Genomic DNA, 25364 nt, shown 5'->3' with positions numbered 1-25364 from the left:
GGCCTTGAGGCTCAAGATGGTGGGAGATTTGACTTCCAGCAGGCCTTGAGCTTCGTTATATGCTCACTGTAACATATTAGCATGGTGAATAACACGCCCACAGGAGCCATGGCAGTCCCAAGGCTAGCCACAAAAGGTCAAAGGGTGGGAAATGGCCAACTTCCTGAGGATCCCAGCCCCTTCCCCAGGCTAGTTAGACTGGTCCTTCCACTTATTAGCATATGGAGCCACTGATCCCATAAAAACTGGCAACATGACACCTCGTGGCCACCCTCTCTCCCTTCGGAGATGGCCCACACTGTCTATGGAGTGTGTACCTACTTCTGCTCTAATCTGGGCACCCAACCCCCACACCCACTTTTCTCTTGCCTTTCGACGTATCTCTCTAAATAAATCTACCTTTACTCAGCAGTGGCTCGCTCTTGAATGCTTTCCTGTGTGAAGCCAAGGACCCACGCTTGGCGGGGCACATCCCAGGGGCTCAACTGAAGCCTGGGACACAGCCCTCCTCACGCCCCATGTCAGTTTTCCTGCATCAGAACTATAGTTGATTTACAATATTATCTTAGTTTCAAGTGTACAACACAGTCGGGGATGTGATCTTAATCAGCCAGTCTGGAATTTTCTGGTTGGCCCCAATGAGGTCTCCTGTCACCTGGGCTCTCAATGCCCCTCAAAGGAAGAAGAGATCACTTGCATGGTAGACCCCTGCCCTTCCCCACAAAGGTGACCTGGCCTGGAACATCCTTTCTTTTCTTTTGCTAATAACTTCCTTGCCCCCACCCTCCTTCTATAAACACCCTCCATTTTGTACAACTTCTTGGAATTCCAGGTGGAATGCTGCCCCATTCATGAATTACTGAATAAAGCCTATTAGATCTTCAAACTTACTACGTTGAATTTTGTTTTTTTTTTTTAAACAATCCTTTAGAACAAAAAGTTGGTACCCCAATGATGGAATCTTGCACACACTGGCAGGACAGCAAAGGAGGAAACTGAGGGCAAGGAGCCATCCTTTACCATCTTTCTGTCAATAATTGATCTGACTTTTGGAAGGAGCAGAATGAAGCCGGCTGACCCCTGGGGCCTGGGCTTTTTTTGTCCCTGGCAGGGTGGCAGGCAAGTGGACAGCTGCAGAGGGGATGGGACATGGATACTTGACAAGGCTTAGCAGGGGTCTCTTCTGCCCCACACCTCCCTGACTGCCAACTTTGTCCCTTACGGGGCGGGGCTGGGGGAGGGTCTCATGGGACTGGCCTGAAAAATCTAACCTCCTTTGCTGCCTAGTACTTTGAACTGGTTTTGGAATAAATACATGACTTCAGATACTTTTCCAGAAATGCTCCACTTAGTACCCTCAGGAATATTCAGCTTTTTCAGCTGATCTCCCTGCCCCAATTTCTGCATCCCGGTCACCATCTATCTGGTTTGCCAAGCAGCCCTTCTTGTTCGAGATCCCCCTCACCACGCCAGGGCATGAAAGCCTCGGGGCTCCCCACTGCCCTTGGGGTACCACAGGAGGCCTCCCTCCTGGTCTGGTCCCCATTGGCCTGTCCAGTTTTCTCCCCCATGCCCTGGCCACATCATGCTCTCTCCCACCTTCCTGACAGCTGCTCCCTAGTCTGGAATACTCTTCTCGGAGCCAGAACAATTATCCTTCAAGATTTAGCCCAGTACTTCTCCCATAAGGCCCCTGAGAGGTTAAGTGTCTCTCCTTTGTGTCCACAGGGTTCCCTCCACCAGCACTAGCATCCTCCACGTTGCCATCATCTCCTGCTATACTATGAGTCCTGGTAGGTCGTTTTTCCTCTGTATCCCCAGCCTTCAGCACACAGGGGGCCTTCAGTAAAGGGTGAATGAATTCACTCCAGAGTATGTCCCACCATGTAATGTGTATGTCAACTTCAGTTATCTCACAATGCAAAAAACTAAGGGAAAATTAATCTCACCCAGCAGCTTTCAGGCTGCTTTTCAACATGAAAATCTTGGATACACCCTAGTTGTACAGTGATATTTTCTGTGTGACCTTCTTATTCCAAGGGAAAGCCGTGGGCCAGGAACTTCCAGACCCACTCCAGACTTACTAAGTTAGAATCTGGGTTTTCCAAAGCCTGCCAGGTGCTCAGGTGCACATTCAGATTCGAGAAGCACTCCACTAAAAGACACCCACTTCCTTCCTAATGAAGGTTTGATGTGTGGCATGGTGGAAACACCAAGGCAATTTGACACACCTGGAGAATTATTCAAGCCCGAAAGAACAGAGCTGGAATGGTTCATTATGTGGCTGCATCTCTGTTTCTTTCCAGAGTAAATAGGACACCTTGCTGTGAAGGTAAAAGGAGCAGGAATTGGGCCTGAGGGGGAAATTCGGGGAGCTGGCAGTGTGGGGTGCACTGATGCTGGGTGGGGTGTAATTGACCATGCTGGGATCACGCTCAGGGATGAGGTGGGCACTCGGAGATGGGATTCTGTTGGGGGCTGGAGTCTGGAAAGCGGATTTGATATGGAAACTTCAGATCCAGAATGGCAGGCTGTCTGGTCAGCAACATGTCTGGGAAAGACACGGGAAGGGCCAGCAGGAGAGTCCGCAGCAGTTCTGTCTGGAGGGGAACTGTTTCGCTTAAAGGGAGAGTGACAGACTGAACTTTGGGGTCTCAGCTGGCAGAAGCAGGTGAGAAATACTGAGAAATACCAAATCTGACTTGCAACAATGAAAGGGAAAATGTACTACATAAGTGTGGTGCAGACAATGTTTTCAGCTTGACACATAGAAAGAGCTGGGCCAAGGGTTTATAAAGACCAATAAAGGAAGGGATAAAGAAAAAAAATAAAAATTTTTTGAAAAGGAAGGGATAAAGAGGGATATGTTTCTCAATATAACATATAACATAACGTAAAAACTACACAAACAAAAACCTCAAACCAGCAACTGAATTGCAAACGCTGCTCTAGAACGCGGTGAGTGGCCCCTGTAAGGACGGGACCGCAGTGCCATATCTGACTGTGTCCACCACTGTTACTGCCCTGTGCCCCTGAGAGCCTCTGAGGCCGCTGCATCCTCTGTGGTGCTCTGATCCATGGATGGACACAGATTCTTCCCAAAGTCCTCAGAGTACACGCCGCCCAGGCGTGGCCATGTATAACCCCTTGGCAGGAGGGAAACGGACACTAAGAACACAGCAAATCCAGATGCCCAGCATGAAAGGCACAAGCTCTTCTTTAGCACGTGACCTGCCGCAGGTGCGCCTTTATCCTGGTTCCTGACAGAGTCTTCCATCCCATCTCCAAGAATAAGATACCACGAGTGCTCAGAGCTCAGGACAAAATAGAGTTAGTCCTCCCTTCCACTCACACGGGCCTAGTGGGTGCTTTGAGGACCATCTTCTTCTCTGAGCAGCTGAGAAAGGGAGTGACTTTCCCTTAGGTAAATCTCCTCCTACCCCTGCGGAGTATTCACCTGACCGCCTATTCAGAATCACAATCTCAGAATGCACTGGAGAAGACAAGACTCATGTCAGAGCAGGATGCATGTGCCTGGTACCCTGGGGTCATTTTCCGGATGCAAAACCTTCCTCCCCTTGCTGCCAGCTGAGCCTCTGATAAACCCGGCTCTGCCACTGATGAGTGATGGTGGTAGGCAAGTTTATGCTTAGGTGAAGGACAGAAAGTTCAGTGAATGCCAAGGGCTGTGAGAAGTATGGTTCTGCCCAGGGGTGGGGAGTTGGGGGGGCATATCATTTCTAGGAAGACAAGATTCAGCCACAGAAAAAAAGACAGAGAATGAAATAGCATAGCCTGAGTAGATGATGCCTTGGCCAAGGTCTGAAAGGCAGGTGGCAGCAGAGCCAGGGTGTGGATGTCCTTTGTGTGCAGCTCAGTATGGCCAGCATCACCTTGGCAGAAGCTGCAGTCCTGCACTCCTGGAAGGGGCTATTGTGATGGAAAATAGGGCCAATGCCCAGAGCATCACTGGAGTCTGGGAACAGTCCCTGGTCGGGCCCTGGGAAAGAAGGGAGGGCTGTAGCTGTGAGCAGGGTCCTTTGCTCCTCCAGGACAGCTCCCTGGGGAGAGGTTGGCTGCAGCAAGGGCTGGAGACGGTGCTGATTGGGAGGGAGCACTCCAGTGGGGCAGGAAGCTCCTGAGCGTGATGGATTGCTTTCACTCTGCTGCAATCCCCTCCTGCCTGGAGGGAAATGACTTAGAACAGGTACAAGATTTTGAACTGCCAAACTGCGCTTACTTGCTGACTCCTGTTGCTTGTGAGAAGCCAGCTAGGGGAGAAGCCTCTGTTCTCCTGGGCAATTCTGCCTGGCACGTGCCTGTAGACCCCCATTCACAGCTGGGTCTGAGGGTTTGGGGATCACTGTAGGTTGGAAATCTTCACTGCCAATCCTCCCCTCCCCCCAACCCCTCCAAGCTTGCTCCCTGTTTCTCCCCAGTCCCCACTCCCTCTGCAAGCCACATCGGCTTCCTGAGATTGTTCACCATGTCCCAAATGGCCTCACCTCTCCCTGCTTCCCTCCCATTCTTCACCCCACATCTGCTTCAAGAAGAGCCAACCCTGTCCCTTAGGAACCTGATGGCCTCTCCCAGAAAGGGACAGCCTGCTTTATCTGCAGTTAGCAAAAACAAAAACAAAAAACGAAACTCAGTAAAACGTGGCTCACTCCAGTTTGCTCTACAAAGCTGGGGGAGGGTGGCGGACAGGAGACACATCTAGGACCAGTGGTTATGCTCTTCCATGGAGAAAGGTGCCTGCCCAGCTCTGAGGCTGCAGCCTTGGCTGGAGTAGAAGATAGAACAGGACCTGAGATGGATTGGTCAGAGGTGGGGGTTACCCAAGTGGAGGAGTAAAGTGGACCAGTATGGTGCAAGGAGGGGAAATTCCTCTCTAGGTCTGGGAGTGGGGACAGGAATGCCAGGAAGGCACTTTGACCATCACCACACATATCAGAGAACCCAAGGGACCTGGTTGTGATCTGAAAGCCTGCTGGGACGATGGCCGGGGAGAGAGACCTGGCTGTCTACAAGAAGTGAGCTGGAGGGAGGAGGGATGTGACGCACAATCCAGTGTCAGCTTCTGCCACCCAAGGCTGGCCGACTTAGGCAGGGAGCCACCCTACAGTAGTTGGTCCTGATGTTACATGTGCTTTGACTGACACCATGAACTGATGCAGGGAGTTGCTGCTTCCCTCTTGTCTTTGTTACACAGAAAGGTACATTTTTCACCGTTCGTTTGTCTATTCAACACCTGCCCGTCACCTGCACTGTGCCTGGCCCTGGACTGGGCGCTGGAGACACACCAACAAATGGACAGCAGCCTTGCCTTTAGAAGCTCACTAGCTAGAGCTGAAAATAGCACCAGACCCCGAGTTAGAGGCTCCACGCATCTTCACACACAGAATGAAACATTATTATCATGTTTTCCTTTGCATATATTTAACACTGAAACAAATACAAACTCCCTTAGGAAATTACATTTAAATGCAGGTACAGAAAAGTGGTCTTGAATCTGAGGTGCCTCATTTATCAAAGACAAAAAAGATTGGGATCATTCTCCAGGTATGGCTGTGTGTTTGTGAGCACGTTCCATGCTTAGAAAGGTTTTATATTCTTTCCAGGCTTTCTTTTCAAAAGCTATGCTTTCATTGGGGCCAGTCGTTACAGGTTAAAATAAAACAAGGTGAGTTCTTTACTCCCATAGCTTTTCATTCACCCATCTGCTCATCCATCCATCCATTCATTCAATGACTATTTCTTAAGTACCGACTACTGGGGCTGGACGTGTGCTAAGCCTGAGAAATTCAGTGGTGAACAAGAGAGACAGAATCCTACCTTCAGGGGCCTTAGGGTCTGGTGAATTACACTCACCAGACTTCAGGCTCCCCACGGTTGGGAACGCACAGTTCCCCACTCTGGCTTGTTCCTTTTCCTCTGTCTCTTGCTTGATCCTAAATAGACTGATATGTCTTGTACATCTGACCTGTGTCTCCTCTTCTGAGCATTTCATCTAGTCTACTTTGTTCAAAGGCGTACGATTCTGGCTCACCCCAGAGGTGCATTTAATTACCCCCTCCCATCTTCCCAGTTGAAAGATTAAGGAAGATAAAATTGTGCAGGGGACAGCCTGAGGGCAGTGACCCAGGCGGGACCTCAGGTGTCCTTGCTTTGCACCACAAGGTCCTGCCAGTCTGGCCCTGATGAACCGCGTTAGGAATGAATGCCTGACTAAAAGGTAACCATTCATAATCTGACCAGTGACCTATACAGCATCAGTCTTCCCGACATGACCATGAATGACCAACACAGCTGATCACGCCCTCTCCAGGGGAGTTTAAAAATGAAAGATGCAGGGAGAGAAAGAAAGAGAGAGAGAGAAAGAGGTAGAATATAACAAGGACCCTAAAGCTTCAACAGGGGCCCTGAAGCTTAAAGACATACTAAGGGAAGGCAGGAGACAGAAACCACAGAGGGAGAAGTCCGCGGGGCACCATGAGTTATGAGTAAGCAGAAGCTGGCAGCAACATCAACGTGTGAAGCAGAACCTGGAGCAGCAGAGCAACCAAAATGGTGGCACAGAGATAACTACAGCCTCCCTGCTCCACCACCAGGACTAGTGATGCCACCACTAAAGCTCCTGTTACTCCATGCACCATCCAGTCCTGTGAGCTGCATCTCTGCAGCTGGCCCTGCCCTTCTCATTTCCCTTCAGCTCAGTGCCACTCCTCCATCATCTAAGGGTAGCCAGAACCTTCTGCCTTTGCATCCTAAAAGATCTCAACTAGCAAAAAAAACCCCATCTCCATCTAAGGCCATTGCTTCTTAGGGCCAACATTTTAGAAACCCCCTTATGCAGAGGCTGGATTCTGGATGTCCAGCCTCTGCCTGTATACCCTCTGTGCAAGCCCAAGGGCCAAGACAACCTTCCCCAGGTGTTGAGCAATGATCAAAAGCTGAAGTGGACCAGCAGGACAGGGTACCTTTACATAAAGTGAACAAGCATGCTGGCACTTTCTCCTGAGAGCCGTGGGGTAATTACTATTGATTCAAAGATGTCATGAGATTTGAGAAAGGATGCATTGAACGCACTGAGCATGTGTGTCCAATGAATCGCCTTGGACATTCGCAGCTGTAAAATGGGGGTAATATATCAGCGAGGAGCTGTGAGAATAAACAGGCTACTCTATTTCTTGCAGCAGAGTGACTGCACTTTAAAAACTCCTCCAGTTGTGTGATGCAATGATTTGAGGGCAGGTCCAGCCACTCCCATACACCCAGCCAGCCAAGCTGCCTTCACTCTACAGGACTGACAAGAGCAGGCCTACCTTGCCAGCCGGGCTTGCAAACTGGCTTCACATCCACCTGCACCAGGGTGTCCTGAGCTGCGGGCTTCTGTCCACAGTCGTAGGCGGTCACCAGGATCTCATACTGGTGTTGCTTGTCATAGCTCAGTTTCTCCGTGTTCCTGATGTTGCCTGAGGACATGGGGACATTGAAAATCATTTCAGATCAAGTAAACCACATTGCAGTGCTTCAGAATCCCTTCTGCATGCCTCCAACCTTCACCAGAACAAAATGCCCCCTTCCTCTAACTCTTTGTGAAAACAAGGGCAAGTAGGGGTACTGGCTGGATTCATGCCAGCTGTGGAATGGAACAGCCAGGGGATTCTGAGCACACATCTGCAATCCAACTGGTTGTGCTTCTAAGGACAGAGTTGTCAGAAAACAACCCTAAAGTGCGCCCACATGGCTGAGTCCCAGATGTAGGGTGCCCGGCGCTCATTCACACGAAATCTCTGGGAAAAAGATGGAATTCAGAAATGTCCTGACGCTTCTTTTTAAAAAAACATCTGGGCTCATCGCCAGGAATGTTCACTGCCTCTTCTCACATTATTTTGCTACCAAACAGGAAGTAAAATTGATAAGAAAATGTGTGACTTCCCTTCTGAAAGCCACACAGAATAACAGATGTCTTGCCCTGGCGGCAAAGACATTTTTCTTCTCCAAGAGAGACCAGACATTGTTTCTGAGCCATTTGTGTGTTTTTGTTCCCGGGGGTTCGATATTATGATTCTGAAATAAACATCTGACAATCAACGAGTGAAATTTTAATTGACTGTTTTTGCTGAAATATAATTTTGCTGTCAAAAAATGAATCAAGGCCTGACGTGTGTTTTATACTTTTTGATTCCCAGAGATAAAAATCTTCCTTTTCTATATATAGATACTCTATATTATATACAATATGAGATATTTTACATATATATTTATTGAGATTACATAGGGATATAGAGATTATATATTAAGGGATTTCTATGATGTAACTAGAAAAATAGATACTTAATGAAGGTGTATACAGCTGACCCTTAAACAGGACTGGTTTGAAATATGCAAGTTCAATTTTATGCAGAGTTTTTTTTTGATAATGATCATAGTTGTTGTTGGTTGAATCTGGGGATGCAGAGGAACCATGGACATGAGGGCCCCACTATACATTATACATGATTTTAGGAAAGTCTTCCTTTGTCGAGAATGATTTCATTCTTGCTTTTTTTCCCCAGTGGTGGAGCTGACAGCAAATTAGAACTCAAATGGTATTATCATCCTTTACCAGAAGTGAAACCAAGAAAATGGAAATTAAAAAAAAAAAAAATCAACAAGCAAATAAAGACAACAGGGGGTGGCTGACTCAGATTTATGTTTATATTTCATCAAAACTAAAGGAAAACTCCCTAATGACTCCTAAGTATTTTAAAGGTGGGAAAAGTTGAGCCACTCATCATTCAATATTAGTAGAACAGTACTCAGTACTGGGCCATGAGCAGGTGCTTGGAGCATCTGTGAAGGTGCGGAGGGGGCGGGCTCAGAGATGAGTGGTAGTGAGGGGAGGGTGTACAGAGTTTCCCAAGACATTGTACCAAGAATTAGACTCACTTATCCTGCTATTGCTCTGGACTGTTTCTAAAAATGTAACTGTAATCACAGATTTGAAGTCAAGTTTCTTTTAGCAAAGCCAATCAAGTTGTGGTATATTTATATAATGGAATACTACTCAGTCATAAAAAATGAAATAATGCCATTTGCAGCAACACGGACAGACCTAGAGATTATCATTCTAAGTGAAGTAAGCCAGAAAGAGAAAGAAAAATACCCTATGATATCACTCATATGTGGAATCTTAAAAAAAAAAGAGGAAGGAAAAAAAGGACACGATAAACTCACTTACAAAACAGAAACAGACTCGCAGACATAGTAAACAATCTTATGGTTACCAGAGAAAGGGGCTGGGAAGGGATAATGGGAGTTTGAGATTTGCAAATGTTAGCCATTATATATAAAAATAGATTTTTAAAAATTTCTTCTATATAGCACAGGGAACTATGTTCAATACCTTAACCTTTAATGAAAAAGAATATGAAAACGAATATATGCATGTATACGCAAGACTGGGACATTGTGCTGTACACCAGGAATTGACACATTGTAACTGACTATATTTCAATTAAAAAAAAAAGAATCTCTGAATAAAAATAGGTTTGCTGTCTCTTTGGCCTTGTGGCTGGTGTGCAGAATCCCTTTCCTTTTTCTCCAAATATTTGTTTCCATCTCAGCTTGGTGCCCCATGCAGGTCTGGAACGGCTCAGGATGGAGTTGGTAACATTCCCTGTGGGTTCCGTTAACAAACTTGTTTGTGGTTACAGCCATCACAGGGGAAGACTTCTGTCAGGCAGAAGCACTGTCAATAACCATGAGAAGTCCTGTCTCAGCAACACGGAATTGAATTTTGAATAAAAAGGTTTAACTTTCTCTTTCTTTGAAGCTAAATGGCTCTCAAAAGGTATACCTCTTAGAAGAGGGTGGCTCAGAGTTTACAATCTGTGTGACGTTAAGCAGACCAAACACTATTGATTGTGGTAGAAAAGCACATGAGCCTGCAATCCTTGGCTCAATTTGCTGCAGCTCCACTCCTGTAACAAGTCTTAATGAAATTGTCTGCGAAACTAATTTACTTTCTCCACCACCACCGACTTCATGCATGGGAGAATGGGTTTCAGAGCACAGAATTTGAAGTGTTAGGTAAAATTGAGAGTATAATATTGTTGCCCGCAGTTATATGAGGGGGAGGCTCATGTTTGGATAAATCACCCATCTAAAAAATTTTTGAAAGATCGGAAAAAGCCATTGGTTTTGCTTTTTGTTGCAATTGTATTATTTCCCCCCACATTTGAATGATTTGTCCTTGTAATGCCTTCTCAGGAGACCTGAGTCCACAGTTAGCTCAGGCAAGTTCCGTTCCCTGGACTTACTTCTCTGTTCCCAATTCTCAAAGAAGTATCAGCACCTACTTTGTGTAAGAAACTCAAGTGGGGCGGGGGGTGCAACGAGACAACATGCTGACCTGCACCCTCCTTCTGATGGAACTGAAATGGGAGAGGCCCTTTTGGAAAGCTACGCAGGCCGGGCACTTTGCAACTCTTCAAACCTTTTGAGCATGCAAGTCCACATCTAAAAATCGACCCCCGGAAAATGATAGAAATTGCAGACAAAGGTGCAAATAGGTTCACCTAAGCATTATTTATTACACTGAAAAACAGTAAAGAAACTGGATGCCCCAGAGCAAGAGACAAGCTGAGCATGAATCGGTGCTTAGGTGGAACACGGCTGAGCACTAACGGTGGTCAGGATGAAGCATTTCTACGGATAGAAAAAAAATCCACATAATCGAGTGTTAAGTGAAAAAGGGAAGATAAAGAAAAGCAAGGAAAGCGTGGCCTTATGTTTGTTTAAAAACTCCACAGAAAAAGTGCAGGCAAAACAGTGGTGGTTATCTTTGGTGGGGTGACAGGTGACTTACTTCCTTCTCAGTGCCTTTCTAGGCTTCTCAAGTTTCCCACAAAAGGCCTGTATTACTTTGTGATTCAGATGGAAGAGAAGTGCTTTCATTTACTTGGAGAATAAGCAGACTTGAGGACACACGTTACCCACAGGCGTCCAGGGTCCGTTACTCACCTGGGCAGCCTGCCCACGGAGAGGGCTCAGTGGAGGCTGCGTGAAATTAGTGACTGCTTGGATGGCAGAAAGGTCTGCCGAGTGGAGACTGGGCATCACTGGGAGCCCTCTGCTCCCTCCGTGGCCGTTCCCACACCTGGCTGGGTGCCTTTGGGCACCGACACTCTGGTGACTGCTTTGTTTGCAGTATGTTGCCCTCTTACACAGGCATGAGATTTAATTCCCAATTTACAAGGAGGATCTAAGGCCAGGTTTAAGTAACTTTGTCAAAGATATCTCCCCACCCCGCCCCACACACACAGTGGTGGGCATAAGATTAAGACACAACCTTGTATTTTTGACCTTAAATATCAGTGCCATGCTTTCCCGTCAGACGCCGCTGAGCACAGTGATAACATCACTGGTGGAAAAACCTTGGGGCCAACACTCAGGGGATCTGGCTCCAGTCCCCACTCTGCCACTGTGCGGACTGTATGGCCAGCTCTTTATGCTCTGGGAATCAGTTTTTCCATCAATTCAATAGATGTGAGGATCTAGGCCCTACCGATCTCAGGGATATCAGCTGAGTGCTAGAAAATGGGGACCCAGAAGCCACCTGAAATGGATCCAAAACTTCCCAAGAGGGGATCAATGCCACCAGTTCAGTTACCTGCTCATGATTTCAGCCTGGAACTCTATGGGGAGTGAATAGCCGTCATGTCCTGGTCACCCAGGTGGATGGAACACTCTATATGCCAAGGGCCCTGTGGACATCCTCCCAGGTACTGCCTCACCCTGAGGCCTCGGCACCCCACAATGGGGCAGAGACTGTCACTGCCATGGTTCACAGGGGAGGAAGTCAAGGGAAGGGAGGCCAAGGACCTCTGGTTGGAAGCGGCTGAATCTTGTGTCAAGATGGGTCAAGCTGACTCCGTGTCCCGTCCCCTAGCCTCCTGATGCCCTGCTCCCCTTACTTCCCCCACAAGCAGGGAGCCTGGCAGTGGGGAGGGGCCAGAGGCCATCTACCGAAAGTCATGGGGCCTGAATGACTGGACCCCCAACTCAGCAGTGCTTTTTGTGATGTGCACGCAAATAACTTCTTCAAGGACCTGGGAAGGTCGCCCAGAGAAGTGATGGATAAGGGCCAACTGGGAAGCTCATTAGAATGAAAACCGCTTCTGCGTCTGCCCTTAGGTCCTGCCTTCATTACTGGGAGAACTGCTTTGTAAACCTCATGGTCGGGGCCCACGCTCCCTGGGAGTTTCCTCTGCATCTCCTGTTGTAAACCAGTGTTGGAGGCACAGGCCTGGCAAAGGATCATGACTCACTTTTAATGAGACAGCTAGGGAAATAAATTGGCATATATTTAGTGAAATGGCTCATCAAGGTGAGTAATTATCTTCCTGACCTGGGCAGTTTACCCTCGGATGAAGGAATTTGCATCTCATTCCTCCGGGGGCTGTGGCTCTCCAGACTAAGGCAGGAGGCCAAGGGGACCACTGGTCATAGACACCTCCTCCTGTCCAGGCTCGCTCTTTGGCAAGGACTTGTCACTCCCCAGATTCCAAAGCTCCTGTGGACATAGACTGCACAGCTGATCATAGGGGATCAGAAACATACAATGCAGGTGTTTCATCTTTTGTTGATTCGGGGGCGTGTGTGTGTGTGTGTGTGTGTGTGTGTGTGAGATGTGTGTCTCTGTGGTGGGGACAGGCCAGCCACTTCACAAGGCCTGCGGGAAAAGCTATAGGGAGCAGTTCTGATAGGCTCTCTACTAATTGAAATTACTGCTTCTTAGTCCTGAACCAAACTTTAATTAAAGTCCAGTATTTTTTCCTTTATGTTCCTGTGCATTGATTTTGTGTCCTACACAATTAGCATTTAGTGATGTCCAGGTGTGTTACTGTCATGCACCATGTGTTTTAGCCTCTTACAAGGAAACTCCCTTTTTAATGTTTTGTCTGTTTTATGAATATTGCTTTCATCTTCCAAGACAGATTGTAAACTCCTTTAGGTCAGGGATGAGGATGTCTCCTTGGTTTCCATCCTGTGGAATCTGCTGCAGATCTCAGGATGCAGGAAGACTCCGTCTTAGGGTAAGTTTCTCCCTGATCTCAACATCAAGAAGCATGGGAAGCACCAAAGATTTGTGAGCAAGTGACTGAGGGTACTTCCCTTTAGGCATTGGCTACCAGGAGGCTCAGGGTTAACACCACGCTTAATTTAACCCTGGTTCATGGCATGCTTTGTGCACCAAACCCGCCCTGGATGCTGCCTGACTTCCTACTTTTTCTTTTCACTAGATGGTAAGCTCCATGTGGGCAGGGCCATATCTGTTTTGACTTCCCCTCTATCTTCACTCCCAGTCCCCAGCACTGTGCCCAGCATCACTTAAACCTTTATGGAGTAGATGGACTTGAGCTTTTGCAACTTTTGCACTTTTGCACAGTACTTAAATCCTCTTTGAAACAAAGGGAGTGCAATATACATATACTCACATACTCATGCTAATAATGAAACAATATACTTGGCAAATAATTATCATTTGATTAATATCAAGTTATTGAGAATTATAGTTAAAGTGGGATGGGTTGATTGGAACTCTGGCTGTGGTGTTTATACTACAATGAGTTTTTAAATAATGGTGATGGGGAAATATCTCAATGGCTTTCTAGGACTGTTTTCAGTTCAGCAAGTTCAATTTGAGATCAAAGTGTGGTAGGAGGGTTTTTCATTCTTCACTCTCACTGGGGTAGAAATTCTTAAAAAATGTTGAGAAAAGCTTTAAAAATTCCTAAATGGAGCTATAGCTTAGAAGATGTTTCAGAAATCTCCACCTTCTCTTTCAGCATCTCTTTGTCTGGGAGCAGTCAGCAGATTGTGGTGGTGGGGGATGATCTTACCACTTGTGATATAGGAAACTCAGATTTGGCTGAGTTGACAGCATGGCTCACATCTGGATGGCAACAGGAAAATTCTACCCAAAACCCCACCCATCTTCAATACCTAGATGCGTGGCACTGTGAGTTCTAGAGAATATTCACTGGGTAGGTTTCCAAGGTACTGTGGAGTGTGTTAGATAGGCCTGGGGTGCTGATTCTGTAAGGTCATCCCTTCTAGTGCAAGAGTGAGTTCTGGGAGACATAGCCCAGATCAGGGGTGGCAAGGGAGACATCACTTGTCCAGTACATTCAGAGTCCACACTCGGCCTTCAGTCTGGGAGCAGTGGCGCCATTTCCCTGCCCCCACCCACCAGGGTCCTCTCAGGACACTCACCGTTTCTGTCGATGGCAAAAGGCACATCAGTGGTGACAATTTCGTAGTTGCAGATCTGACTGTACTGGGGGGAGCAGTCCTCGTCGACGGCCTCCACCTGCAGGATGCTGTCGTAGATCTTGCCCTCCGTCACGACGGCCCTGTAGGCTGGCTCTTTGAAGGCAGGAGCGAACTCATTGACGTCCTTCACCTGGATATGGACCACAGCCCTGGGAGCATGCGCAGGAAAGAAGTGGTGGTAAGGAAAGAATCACACCATCTTCCCACACCCCTAATGGGCACTGACTCGGTTTCTAAGGATTAGGGAGTGGAGAAACCACAAGCCAGTTGGGCGGCTGTGGTCTGAGTGCTCTGTCCTCCCTCCCATGGAGACCCCTCCACCTATCCGTGCCCCATTCTCTGAGATGAGCCCACCCCAGAGAGATGCCTCCCCTTCTTCGACCTTCCTTGTCACCTGGCTTTAGGCAACAAATTGCCTCCAGATCAGCTCCCTGTTCCTCTTTCACTCCTCGCCTACTCATTCACTCCTCCATCCAGCAAGAACCGAACCGCTCTTACTCTGGGCTAGGTGCTGAGCCAAACTCTATATGGGAGAGGGTTACAACCCAAAATGAAAGTGCTGTGACATAGAGAAGCAGGTGGCCTGGCAATGACCCCGGGGGCAAAGGCCCCAACCAGGTCTGCAGGGATGGGCTGGCTCATGGAAGGCTTCCTGGAGGAAGTGACACCTGAACTCAGTCCTGATGGTAAAATAGGAGTATCTTCACATGACACAGAGGGGTAGAGTATTCCAGGTGTAGAAAGTGGCCCAGGCTGATGCTGGCAGGGCCTGGCAAGCAGTCGGGCAGGCTACAGCAGCCTGGTATGACCACTGGGCATGCATATCTAAAGAGCAGCATGTGAACGGAGATGAGCGGGCAAGCGGGGAGGGGTCCATGGAGCTCAGTCAGGCTACTCACTTGTGCGACTTCTTCCAGGCCGTCTCCCGGGGCCCCGCACCGCAGTCATAGGCCTGGATGATGAACGTGTACTCCTTCTGCAGCTCACAGTCTATGGGGCTCTTGGCGCGGAGCCGGCCCTCTCCTGATGTCTTGTTGAGCACCACAGCCTCGAAGGGCAGCTCCTGGCCATGGATCTTGAATGCGCAAATTTCCCCTGCAGAAGGATGGAGTACAGACAGGGGGATCTTGAGAACTGCCAGACTGAACAGAGAGCTTCGAATGGACCCGATTTGCAAACCCAACATCCCCAGGCCATCTCTTTCACGTAGACAACCATCAAACCAGAAGTGGCCTCCGGAGACCCAGAACGACATGTTCATTTCCTGGATGGTAAAATCGAAATGTCACCATCAGGTGTACCCGGCAGGAAAAAGAGGGAGTTATTATGTAGGGGAGCTGGCTGGTTATCCCAGTTTGCCACTTTCCCTAGCAGGTTTCCTGATTGCCCTCTAGCCAGGCTGAGATTAAGGAATTTGCCCCCAGTGAAAAGCCAAATCACTGCAGAGGAAAAGAGAAAAAGGCCAAAGCTTTTCACGGTCTTTTGATAGAGCATGACAGCATCCTTGCTACTTCAAAGTGTGCTCTGTGAAGCAGCAGCCTGGGCATCCCCTGGGAGCTTGCTAGGAATACAGACTCCCAGGTCCCGCCCACACCGCCTGAGGTGGGATCTGCATCTTAACGGGGTCCCCAGGTGATCTGTTTGCTCAGTGGGTGCAAGCAGCCCTGCTCTGCTCTGTCCTTTACTCCTGGTTTACACCCCACTTCGCTGCAGCCCCCTCCCCCTGTGCTCCCCCCAACCCCATTCATGTCTCTCACCCACCACTTCTCTGTGCAGAGGGGGATGCCACTCAGAGTTGCTACTTTCTCTCCAAACAGTTGGGGGTGAGTCTATGTGAGTTCCAGAGTCCCCGCAGAGCCTGAAAAGCTTAAAGGGCCAGACATGTGAAATGAATGCATCTCTCTCCCTCACCTGGGTTGATGTGTATTATAACAATTTCTCTGCATTCAAATGAAAAGTCTATGAAAATATGTTCTTTTTCTCAACTGTTGGATGTTTATTTCTTGAACCCCAATGGTAAACCCTGTAGTACGTGCCCTGGGAAGAATTGAGACACATTGTTTTCCTGGGTTGAGGGAGCTTACAGACTTGTTGGGGAGACGATGGGTAGATGTCCAGAAAGATCATTCATGGTGCAAAGGGGTGATGTGGGCAGCAGGGGTTCAGCTATAGGCAGTGGGGGAGTGAAACTCAGGCCAAGGGCCTGAGTCACGTTGTTCCAGGTTCACCACTTACTCACTGATTCAGTCAAATTATATTGACTCTCCAGGTTTTAATTGTCACCTGTGAAGAGGCCCAGAAGATGGCATTGTGCAGACAATGTCTACCTGATACGCCCCAACCCTGGTCTGACACTGCCCCCGCTGCACTGCTGGGACCAGGGTGAGGTGTCTACAGAGTACAGTTCAGGGGGTCCTCATTCTCAAGGTGACCAGGCACCTGCCCAGCTGTTCCAAAGAATGACCACCGTGAGGAGAAAGGAGGACATGACTGCATGCCACTCTGGGTCAGGCATCAAGCTTTGTACCTCCACCCACATGGTCTCATTTAATCTTCACAACAAACCTGCAAGGCAGATGTTTTATACCAATTTGTACAGATTTAAAAAAAAAAAAAGTATCAGAGGCGTTATTACTTGCTCAAGGTCACAGAGTTAAAGTTGGCATAAAAACCCCGGGTGTAATTGACTCCTAACTCCATGTCCCTCCCCTGCTGCACCATCTCCAAGCAGCCTCAGAACGTATAAGGGGCCCACCCCGGGGACTGCTTCCAGGAGCATTCAGTATTTCCGCTCAAGTCTCGCTCGAGAGAGAAAGCCCCCATTTTACATATAGGAAGTGTGTCCTGATCTTTTACTAACAATGTTTTCTGAGATGGTCAATCAATACCAATTTTACCTTTAGGCTTTTGTTTTTTATTATTTCATCGATCCTCAGTTTCATTATGAACACTCCATTTTCACTACATCCCCTCCTGGCCATTTCTCAAATGTGGTTGAGGAATTATGGACAAGACAGCCAGGCTGTGGGCCAGGCTCTAACAAGAAGGCTGGTTCTCGTTCTGCCGCCGCTGCTCAGGGCTGTCTGTACAGCCTCTCGGACACGGCTAGCTCTGCAGCCTTCAGGGCAGGGGAACGGCTTTCATCCCATCCTCAAGTTTCCTTTCTGCTCTGAATTGGCTGGGGTTGAGGGCATGAACTTCTGAAGTGCCTGCCTCATGATTCTATCCCGAGATCAATGCCGATATGGGAATATTAGCAGCGAAGGTGTTCAGACTGGTTCTGGGGTGTTCTCTCGAGGTCCCTAAGATTGCCGTGATTCTAAGACGAGCCAGGCCATTTCTTTTTGAAGAATCCGGTTAAACCAAAAGTAAATGAGGGTTATTTTTCTGTTGGAGACATTTGATCACCACTAAAGCAATTCTCAAGACTCAGAAATCCTGAACAAGAGGAAAGGAGAGGAAAAAAAGAAAAGGAAAAGGAGGAAGGAGAAGAGGAAACACCAGAGGAGGGTGAGCTAAAGTAAAACTTAGGGCGACATATTTTTATTAAGCTAAATCCAGCTCAATCAACTCAACAGTACCAGTATTCTTCGAGAGTAGAATAAATGTGAGGTGATGTGCTGGGGCCAGAAACACAAAGGAAATGACCTGGATTCCTCAAGACATAAGGATACCCAATCCTCGAGTGTTCATTACCGTCTAGAAGAGACAGTGAAATGAACAAGGGGATGCCATGCTCACTTGGTTTGCACCAGCTCAAACTGAGATCAGATCTAGTCCCTGTGAATAAAAACTAGAGCACACGTCACCTTTATTTATTCCAGCTCTTCACCTGACACTTGTGTTCTAGTTGAAAAAGAATCCGTTCGTTTATTCACCCATTCACTCACCTTATAAATATTTATTAGGGACTATGGGCCCAGCACTGGTGAAACAGTGATGAACAAAATCGACCCAGTCCTGGCCTATGAGCTGCTGACCGTCCAGTGGGGGAGGGAAGTAAGCAGTCAATCACCCACCTTCATGAAGGATGGCAACTGTGTTACTTAACGTGGAGGGAGGGCTACTTGGTATGAGGAGAATTTCAACCTGGTCAGGCAGGGTGGGGAGGTCTAACCTCAGGATGTGATGGCTGAGCTGAGATCACAGGAAGAGACAGAGGGAGACATCCAGGTCCCGCGGGAAGGAACTGAGGGGTAGCACACCATAGTGCCCTCCAGCAGGAAGGGACAAGGGACTACAGAGGCCTGTGTGGCAGGAGTAGAGACAATGGAGCAGGACCAGCTTTATGGATGCGCAACCAGGGAGCCACATGGAACCTCGTGCTCAAGAGGGCTCTGCTGTCGTCATGTTGAAATTCTTAATAATTTCATCTTTGAACTTGGGTTTTGTAAATGAAGTCCGATGGGACAATGGAACATGTCCTGGGCATAGGAGTTGGGTGTAATATGCACGCCTCCCTGTTCCTCGCTCCCCGTTTACACCTAGTGTTCAGGATATGTCAAGAGCACAGCACTCCTGTGGACCCGGGGTGTGGGGGAGGTCAGAGGGACTCCGTGAGAAGCACGTGACTTCCACGACTGAGTAATTGAGTAAGCGGGGAGCTGACAGCCCTGACAGAGGCTACCTGTCCTGTTTGAACCAAACTGTTTTGAACACAGAAAAAAGGTAAGGGGGTCTAAAGAATCATGATCAACCAACCAAAGAACCTCGTCGTATCCTTTCTTACTCATGTTACTTCTCTGTAGTAGCCAGCCACCTGTGCTGAAAACAGACAGAGAGGAAAAGGAAAGATAAAACCACCCATCCTGCCTTTTCTTTTTGCACCGTCCTTACTATCAGCAAGCTAAAGGCAGAGAACATTGGTAGAAGATGCGCGTGTCAGGAAGTGAAATGGAAACAGTTGAGTACGGTTTGTGTGGCATTCTCGATGCTTTGGTAAAAAATTAAATGCATATGCATACGTGAGCTATGGCGACATGCAAATTCTGTCGTTTTCAGAGATTCTGCACAGCACTTAATGGCTCCTCTACTTGCACTGAAAACTGGCATTGCATGGTATACAGATAAATGGTAAAATCCCTGCTAATAATTAAAAATTTTAGTTTTTCTTTACTTAGAATGACATAAAATAGCAAATGAAAAACACAGCAAGTTGAGAGAGAGATGACAGAGGAAATGTCTTGGTATGGGGTCTGGAGGAGGAAGGAGATTTCAAACTTGCAGTTCCCAGCGTCCGTGTGTGACACATTTGGCTGTCTCGATTTTTCGTGAGGACTGTCACTAGAATTTGTGATTACTAGTAAAGCACTGCAGTGGGAGGGTGATGTACTTAAAAGTAAATGACCAGACCTAATAGTTTCCATATAAAAATATCACTTTTAAAATCTTGTTCTCCAATCTGCTTTTACGGGTGGGAGAGCTGGTGTGCCAGGGACTAGGTACGGGGGTACAATGCACAGTGCACCTGCACTCTGGACCAGTACCAGGCTCTGAGGGGAAATGGGGCCAGTAGCATCTCACAGTGGCTGTGGCTTAAGATCGTGGCTTCACTATGAGCCCCCTTGACGGGCCAGACCTGCAGTGGTCCCAGCCCCTCAGTCACCCGTCTCTATCTCACAATTACCTTTTCCTCTGTAGTAACGCATCTCCCGACCCACCTGCAGAAACTGGTGTAATTGTCTCTACATTCCTCCCCTAGAATTGTGGAGGAAATGAATGACATTGATGAATGAATGAACGAAATTGACTTTGAGAATGTGTCTTGTTCCTACCCTTGAACAACAGACTGTGTTGATTCTATTTGTCAGATTAGGAAACTGAGTCTCAGAGAGATTAAGTGGTTCACTCAAGGTCGCTTTGATAGGAAGGCACAGATCGAGGACTGGTATCTAGACTCTTTGAATCTAAATCCAGGGCCTTCTTTGTTCTTTCGTGTGGCTCATCACTGTGATGTTCTAAGAGAGGGGTTCTCAGAGTGTGGTCTGTAGACCCCTGACATCCCCAAGACCCTTTCTGTGGGTCCACAGAGTCAGAGTTATCATCATCTTAACATTAAGCTGTTATTTGCCCCTTTCATTGCGTTGATCTTTGCACTGATGGTATAAAAGCAACAATGACTGGAAGGGCTGGTGCCTTTATATTCTACGCGACATACAGTCACAGTAAAAATAGAGAAAGAAGTAAGGCCAGTTTCACTTGAGAGAGGCTTTAATGATGCAGTAAACGTTACCAGTTTTATTAAAGCTCAATCCTTGAGTACATATATTTTCATACTTTGTGACAAAATAAAAAATACACATAAAGCATCGTTGTGTAGCAAATGTATGCTGGTTTGTCTCTAGGCAAAGCATTTGTGTCATTTAAGTTGAGTGGGAGCTGTGCTAGGACCTTTTTGTAGGGGATGCTGTTTTTACTTGAAAGAGCGATTGACAGACAAACTACGTTTATTCAAACTTGAGTGTGTGGCAGACATTCTTTTAAAGTAAGCCTGTCAACTTGAAGGAAAAGAACTAGTAGTATTTGTTGCCAGTGATACATTTGAGACTTCAGTTTTGGAAAATCTGTGTCTGCCACAGCGAGTCTGACAATGTACCAAGGCTTTAAATACTTTCCCGATGAGATGAGTCATGATATTAATGAACGTGACTGTTTGATATTGTATAATGAAATAGGTGAACTTCTGAAAGATCTGCTTAACAATAAATTGGTATCTTCCAAATGATTAATGCATACAGTTATGCAGAACATATGGGTAACAGATTCATTCAAAGTGTGAAATGGATCAATGGATTTTGATGTAAGAGTGGAGAATAAGTTTATCAATGTGCTTTCAGATTGTTGTAGCTAAACTTTAAGAAACGATTACTTATGGAGTTCTTGTGTCGTATCAGAGAAGGATAGCTGAAATTATCTGAAAAACTTAAAAGATTCCTCCTTTTTCCAATGATACACCTGGGGGAGGCTGTATTTTTTATTCACCTACTTTGACCTAAACAACATATCACAACAGATTGAGGGCAGAGAAGCTATGAGGTTCTAGCTGTCCTCTGTTAGACACTGAAGAGATTACAAAAGTGTACATAATGCCACTCTTCATACTAATTTTGTCTCGGAAAATTATTTTTGGTTAAATTACGTGATATGTAACATGTAGTGAATTTACTATGGTGATTTTAAAATAAATTAATAAATAAGCATTTGCAAGTTTCTCAGTTTTACTTTCTAACACAGTAAATATTGATGGATAGCACCCACCTAGCCAAAAGCTCTTGAGGGTCCTTAAGAATGTTTAAGAGCATAAAGGGGTCATGAAACCCAAAAGCTTATAATATAGTTTCCACCCAGATCATGATTCCATACCCTGTCCCTGATACTCGAAATCACCCATCACCTCTCAGAATACTTCCAATCTCAGAGCAACACAATTTTCTCTGTATCGCACAGCTGGGGCATTTGTGGTGCGGGTAACTAGGCAGAGTTTGATGTCCACAGAGTGCTGGGGTCTGGGAACTTCATTTCCGCATCTGCATCCAAGCACGGATGCTTCACATCTGGCTCTGGAGTCAGACTGGACTTGAATTCTACCTCTATCAACTAGCTGTGGGACCTTGGGAAACTCACTTATCTCTCCACTTCTACTTTTTCATCCACAAAATGGGGTGATACTGTAATAGTTACCTCATAGTATTATTGACTGTTGAGATTAAATGAGCCTATACATGCAAAGCACTTATCAATGCCTGGCATGAAGTTAAGTACTATGTAAGCATTAGCTCTTATCATTGCCATTATATTGAAGAAAACTCACATACTTCTGGCAAACTCCCTCTCATGTGTGAGAATGGAAGAGGCCGAATGTGGAGATCATTTCACCACCAGAAATATTTTGAACGTATGTCACATGCGTCATTAAAAACCAGCCTGGCTCCTCGAAGTACCTTACACTTCAGCCACGCTTACACATCTTTATTTTCCTGACTATCGTTGCCTAAAGACCGCATCTTGTGCGTTTACAAAGTCTCGGCCAGTACTGCCTCATGGGTAGAGCTTTTGGGGGGCAGGGGTGTTGTCTGTCTGTTTGACTTTGCTCCTCACAGTGAGCAGAGGTTGCTGATGGCCATTATTGGGCTAGAGTCAAGGGTACAAATCAGTCTTATATACCAAGAACCATGAAATGAATGTAGCTTCCCCTTGAGAAAAACTCTATCCCAAGCTGCAGCTAGTCTTGTTGGAGCCAACAGCGGGCCAGGTTCTTGACTCCAGGTTTGAGGAAAATGATAGGTCTTGTAAAGGCTTCTCCACCAGATTGGTGAGGTCCTTCCAGAGGGAGGGTGGTACCACCTGCTCTCAGCTGCACACCCTGTCCTCCCAGCACACACACCTGCAGGCAGTGAACACTGAGCACACCGCCGGAGGGCTGGGCAGGTGAGTTTCTTAAAGTGTACACCTCTGCATGGAGTCCTCTCTAGTCACTTCGGGTGCAATATAATGGGAAAGGGCAAATGTAAGTCACATCAAGAGGTAATCATGTCCACAATATCAAATTAGGGCTGAACTGAGAAATCAATATTTACAAAAAAAAAAAAATTGATTTTAAGCCCCCCCACTTCAGTTAAAAACTTGAACCTCTAAAAGTAGAAAGTAAAGGGAAATATTCAATGGAGCGTCCTTGAACTTGGCTGCTCCGTCATGTGTCTGGATGCCAGGGAGATCTCAGACAGGCCAATCAAGGCAAGCAAATGGCCTTGGTCTGAGTCCCAGCTCTGCTCTTCTCAGCTGTATGACCCTGGGCAGCTCCCAAGTTCCTTTTCATTACAACTGGGATATAGCCATGCCTAATCCCCAAAGTACCGTGAGGCCACAATGACACACTAAATGTGGAAGAACTTTGGAAAACGTAAAGGTCTATCTACTTTGTATTATTGCAATGATAATAAATCCTGCCGGCGAGTTACTAGATGCATATTGGCAATGTACTTTTTTCTGTTAGAAACCAAAGTGGGGGGTGGGGGTGTTACCATTTATAGCTTTCTGTCTACTTAGTACTGAGTAAAAATAAAACATACTCTTTGATTTAAAAAGTTGTTTTCCTGAAGCTTTGTGCTGAGATCAAAAACCCCTCCTTTTGGAAGATTAACATAGCACGGTTACTTTGTTGCTTAAAAAAATCCCCAATGAAGACAAAGCATGTTATTTCTTCTTTGGTGACATTTGTTGAAACAATAAATGACGTAGCAACTAAAGTATATGCTGAGAGATCTGGAGAGGTCCCCAGGGCTCAGCTGGTCCCAACGGGATCAAAAAAAGCCTGAAGAGATGTTGGGAGGTCATTTGGTCTGGCTGGGGCCCACGGTCTGGAAGTGAAGGACTCCAGGTATAAAAATGTGCTGTGTTCATTATTCTCTCAGCAAACCTTCCCGGGGCATAAAAAAAAATAGTAAGAAGAAAATGAATATATAATTAATAAAATTATAAATTAATTAATTTATTAATATGTAATTAATAAAATTCACTGTAGCTCACATTTATTGGGCATTTACAATGAAGCAGACATTTATTTAGGGCTACAGTGAAAACAAGTAGCTTGCTTCGCTGTATGCGGTGACATGCCTGGCCAGGGGTGGGTGGTTTGGATGAACCAGAGATCAGCTCTGTCTTCGTGGAGCAGAGAAGGAGGCAGATGCACAGAGCTGAGTCAATACAGTACTGCCTGCCAAGGCTGCAGTAGGTGTCTGTTTGGGGGGTTGTGATGATGGACCAGTCAAACTCGCTCCTAAATCCTTCCAGAATCAGTTGTGGCTGTCCTGTAGCCAACACAGAGGAATGCTGTAGCTGCAAGGAAGAAAGTCTTTCAGCTTAAATAACTGCTGAGATGAGACCATGTCCTCTGAATACTACCCTTTCTCTTTTTCTTTTTTATTCAAGATAGTCAGTTTACAATGTTGGGTTGATTTCTGGTGTACAGCATAATGTTTTAGTCATTCATATACATACATATATTCCTTTTCATGTTCTTTTTCATTGGAGGTTACTACAAGATATTGAATATAGTTCCCTGTGCTATACAGTAGAAACTTGTTGTTTATCTATTTTATATATAGTAGTTAGTATTTGCAAATCTCAAACTCCCAATTTACCCCTTCCCACATCCTTTCCCCCTGGTAACCACAGATTTGTTTTCTATGTCTCTGAGTCTGTCTCTGTTTTGTAAATAAGTTCATTTGTGTCCTTTTTCTTCTTTTTTATAGATTTCACATAAAAGTGGTATCATATGGTATTTTTCTTTCTCTTTCTGGCTCACTTCACAGTCTCCAGATCCATTCATGTTCCTGCAAATGACATTATTTTATTCTTTTTTATGGCTGAGTAGTATTCCATTGTGCAGGCATGTGTGTGTGTGTGTGTGTGTATCTCACAACTTCTTTCTTCATGTCTTTCTCTTTACAATAGTGTTTCATGCTTCTATTCATAGCAGGAGGGTAGTATAGGTCAGAGCCTAAGAATCACATAAACCTCGATTCAAACCTTGATTCTTCACTTGTCTTCTCTGAAACTTTAATAAAGTTCATCTTTTCCACACTTCCGTTTGCCCATTTTTGAAATGGGGACAAAGCCATCTCCCTGTGGTCATCATATTATAATCAGAGTGGTACTTTTTTCTTTCTTAAACTGAGAATTTGCTATGGCATCAACTGGGTTGAGTGATTTGTGTAAAGCTCTATAATTTAACTCTCACCATAGCTGTATGAGGCAGTCAGCAGAAAGTGATGGCAGGCCAGACCAGATGGGCTCTTTCCTACTTCCACTGTTGTGCCCTTGCTAGTGTCAGTGACTTCCAGCCCTCCTGCTGACCTCACTGGTTGGTCCTGAGGTGTCCATCATTCTGCTTAGGTGTGCAGGGGATAGGAGAAGGAGGGAGCAAGGAAACTGCACTGACCAGGACAGTGATGGTGTCTTTAATATTTGACAAAAGAGTGCTTTAAACCCTGTGTCTCAAAAATTACTGGCCCAGATACAATTATCAGATGGGGATAAAT

The 25364-nt window shown here is 46.3% G+C and overlaps 1 protein-coding gene across 3 annotated transcripts in view; it reads right to left on the bottom strand.

Annotated features, from left to right (window-relative positions):
* CLSTN2 (calsyntenin 2) overlaps positions 1–25364 on the bottom strand; it is a 592242-nt gene that overhangs the window by 129714 nt on the left and 437164 nt on the right. For all 3 annotated transcript variants that reach the window (XM_064491598.1, XM_010976786.3, XM_064491596.1), the window contains exons 3-5: positions 15225–15420; positions 14266–14474; positions 7326–7475 (exon numbers count right to left, since the gene is read on the bottom strand). In XM_064491598.1, coding sequence (XP_064347668.1) covers positions 7326–7475; positions 14266–14474; positions 15225–15420 — 555 coding nt within the window. The remainder of the gene's footprint in view (positions 1–7325; positions 7476–14265; positions 14475–15224; positions 15421–25364) is intronic.

This window comes from Camelus dromedarius, chromosome 2, assembly GCF_036321535.1.
Source record: "Camelus dromedarius isolate mCamDro1 chromosome 2, mCamDro1.pat, whole genome shotgun sequence".
NCBI lineage: Eukaryota > Metazoa > Chordata > Mammalia > Artiodactyla > Camelidae > Camelus > Camelus dromedarius.
Note: the sequence above shows the minus strand (reverse complement) of the source record. Positions and strands in the feature narration are given on the sequence as shown.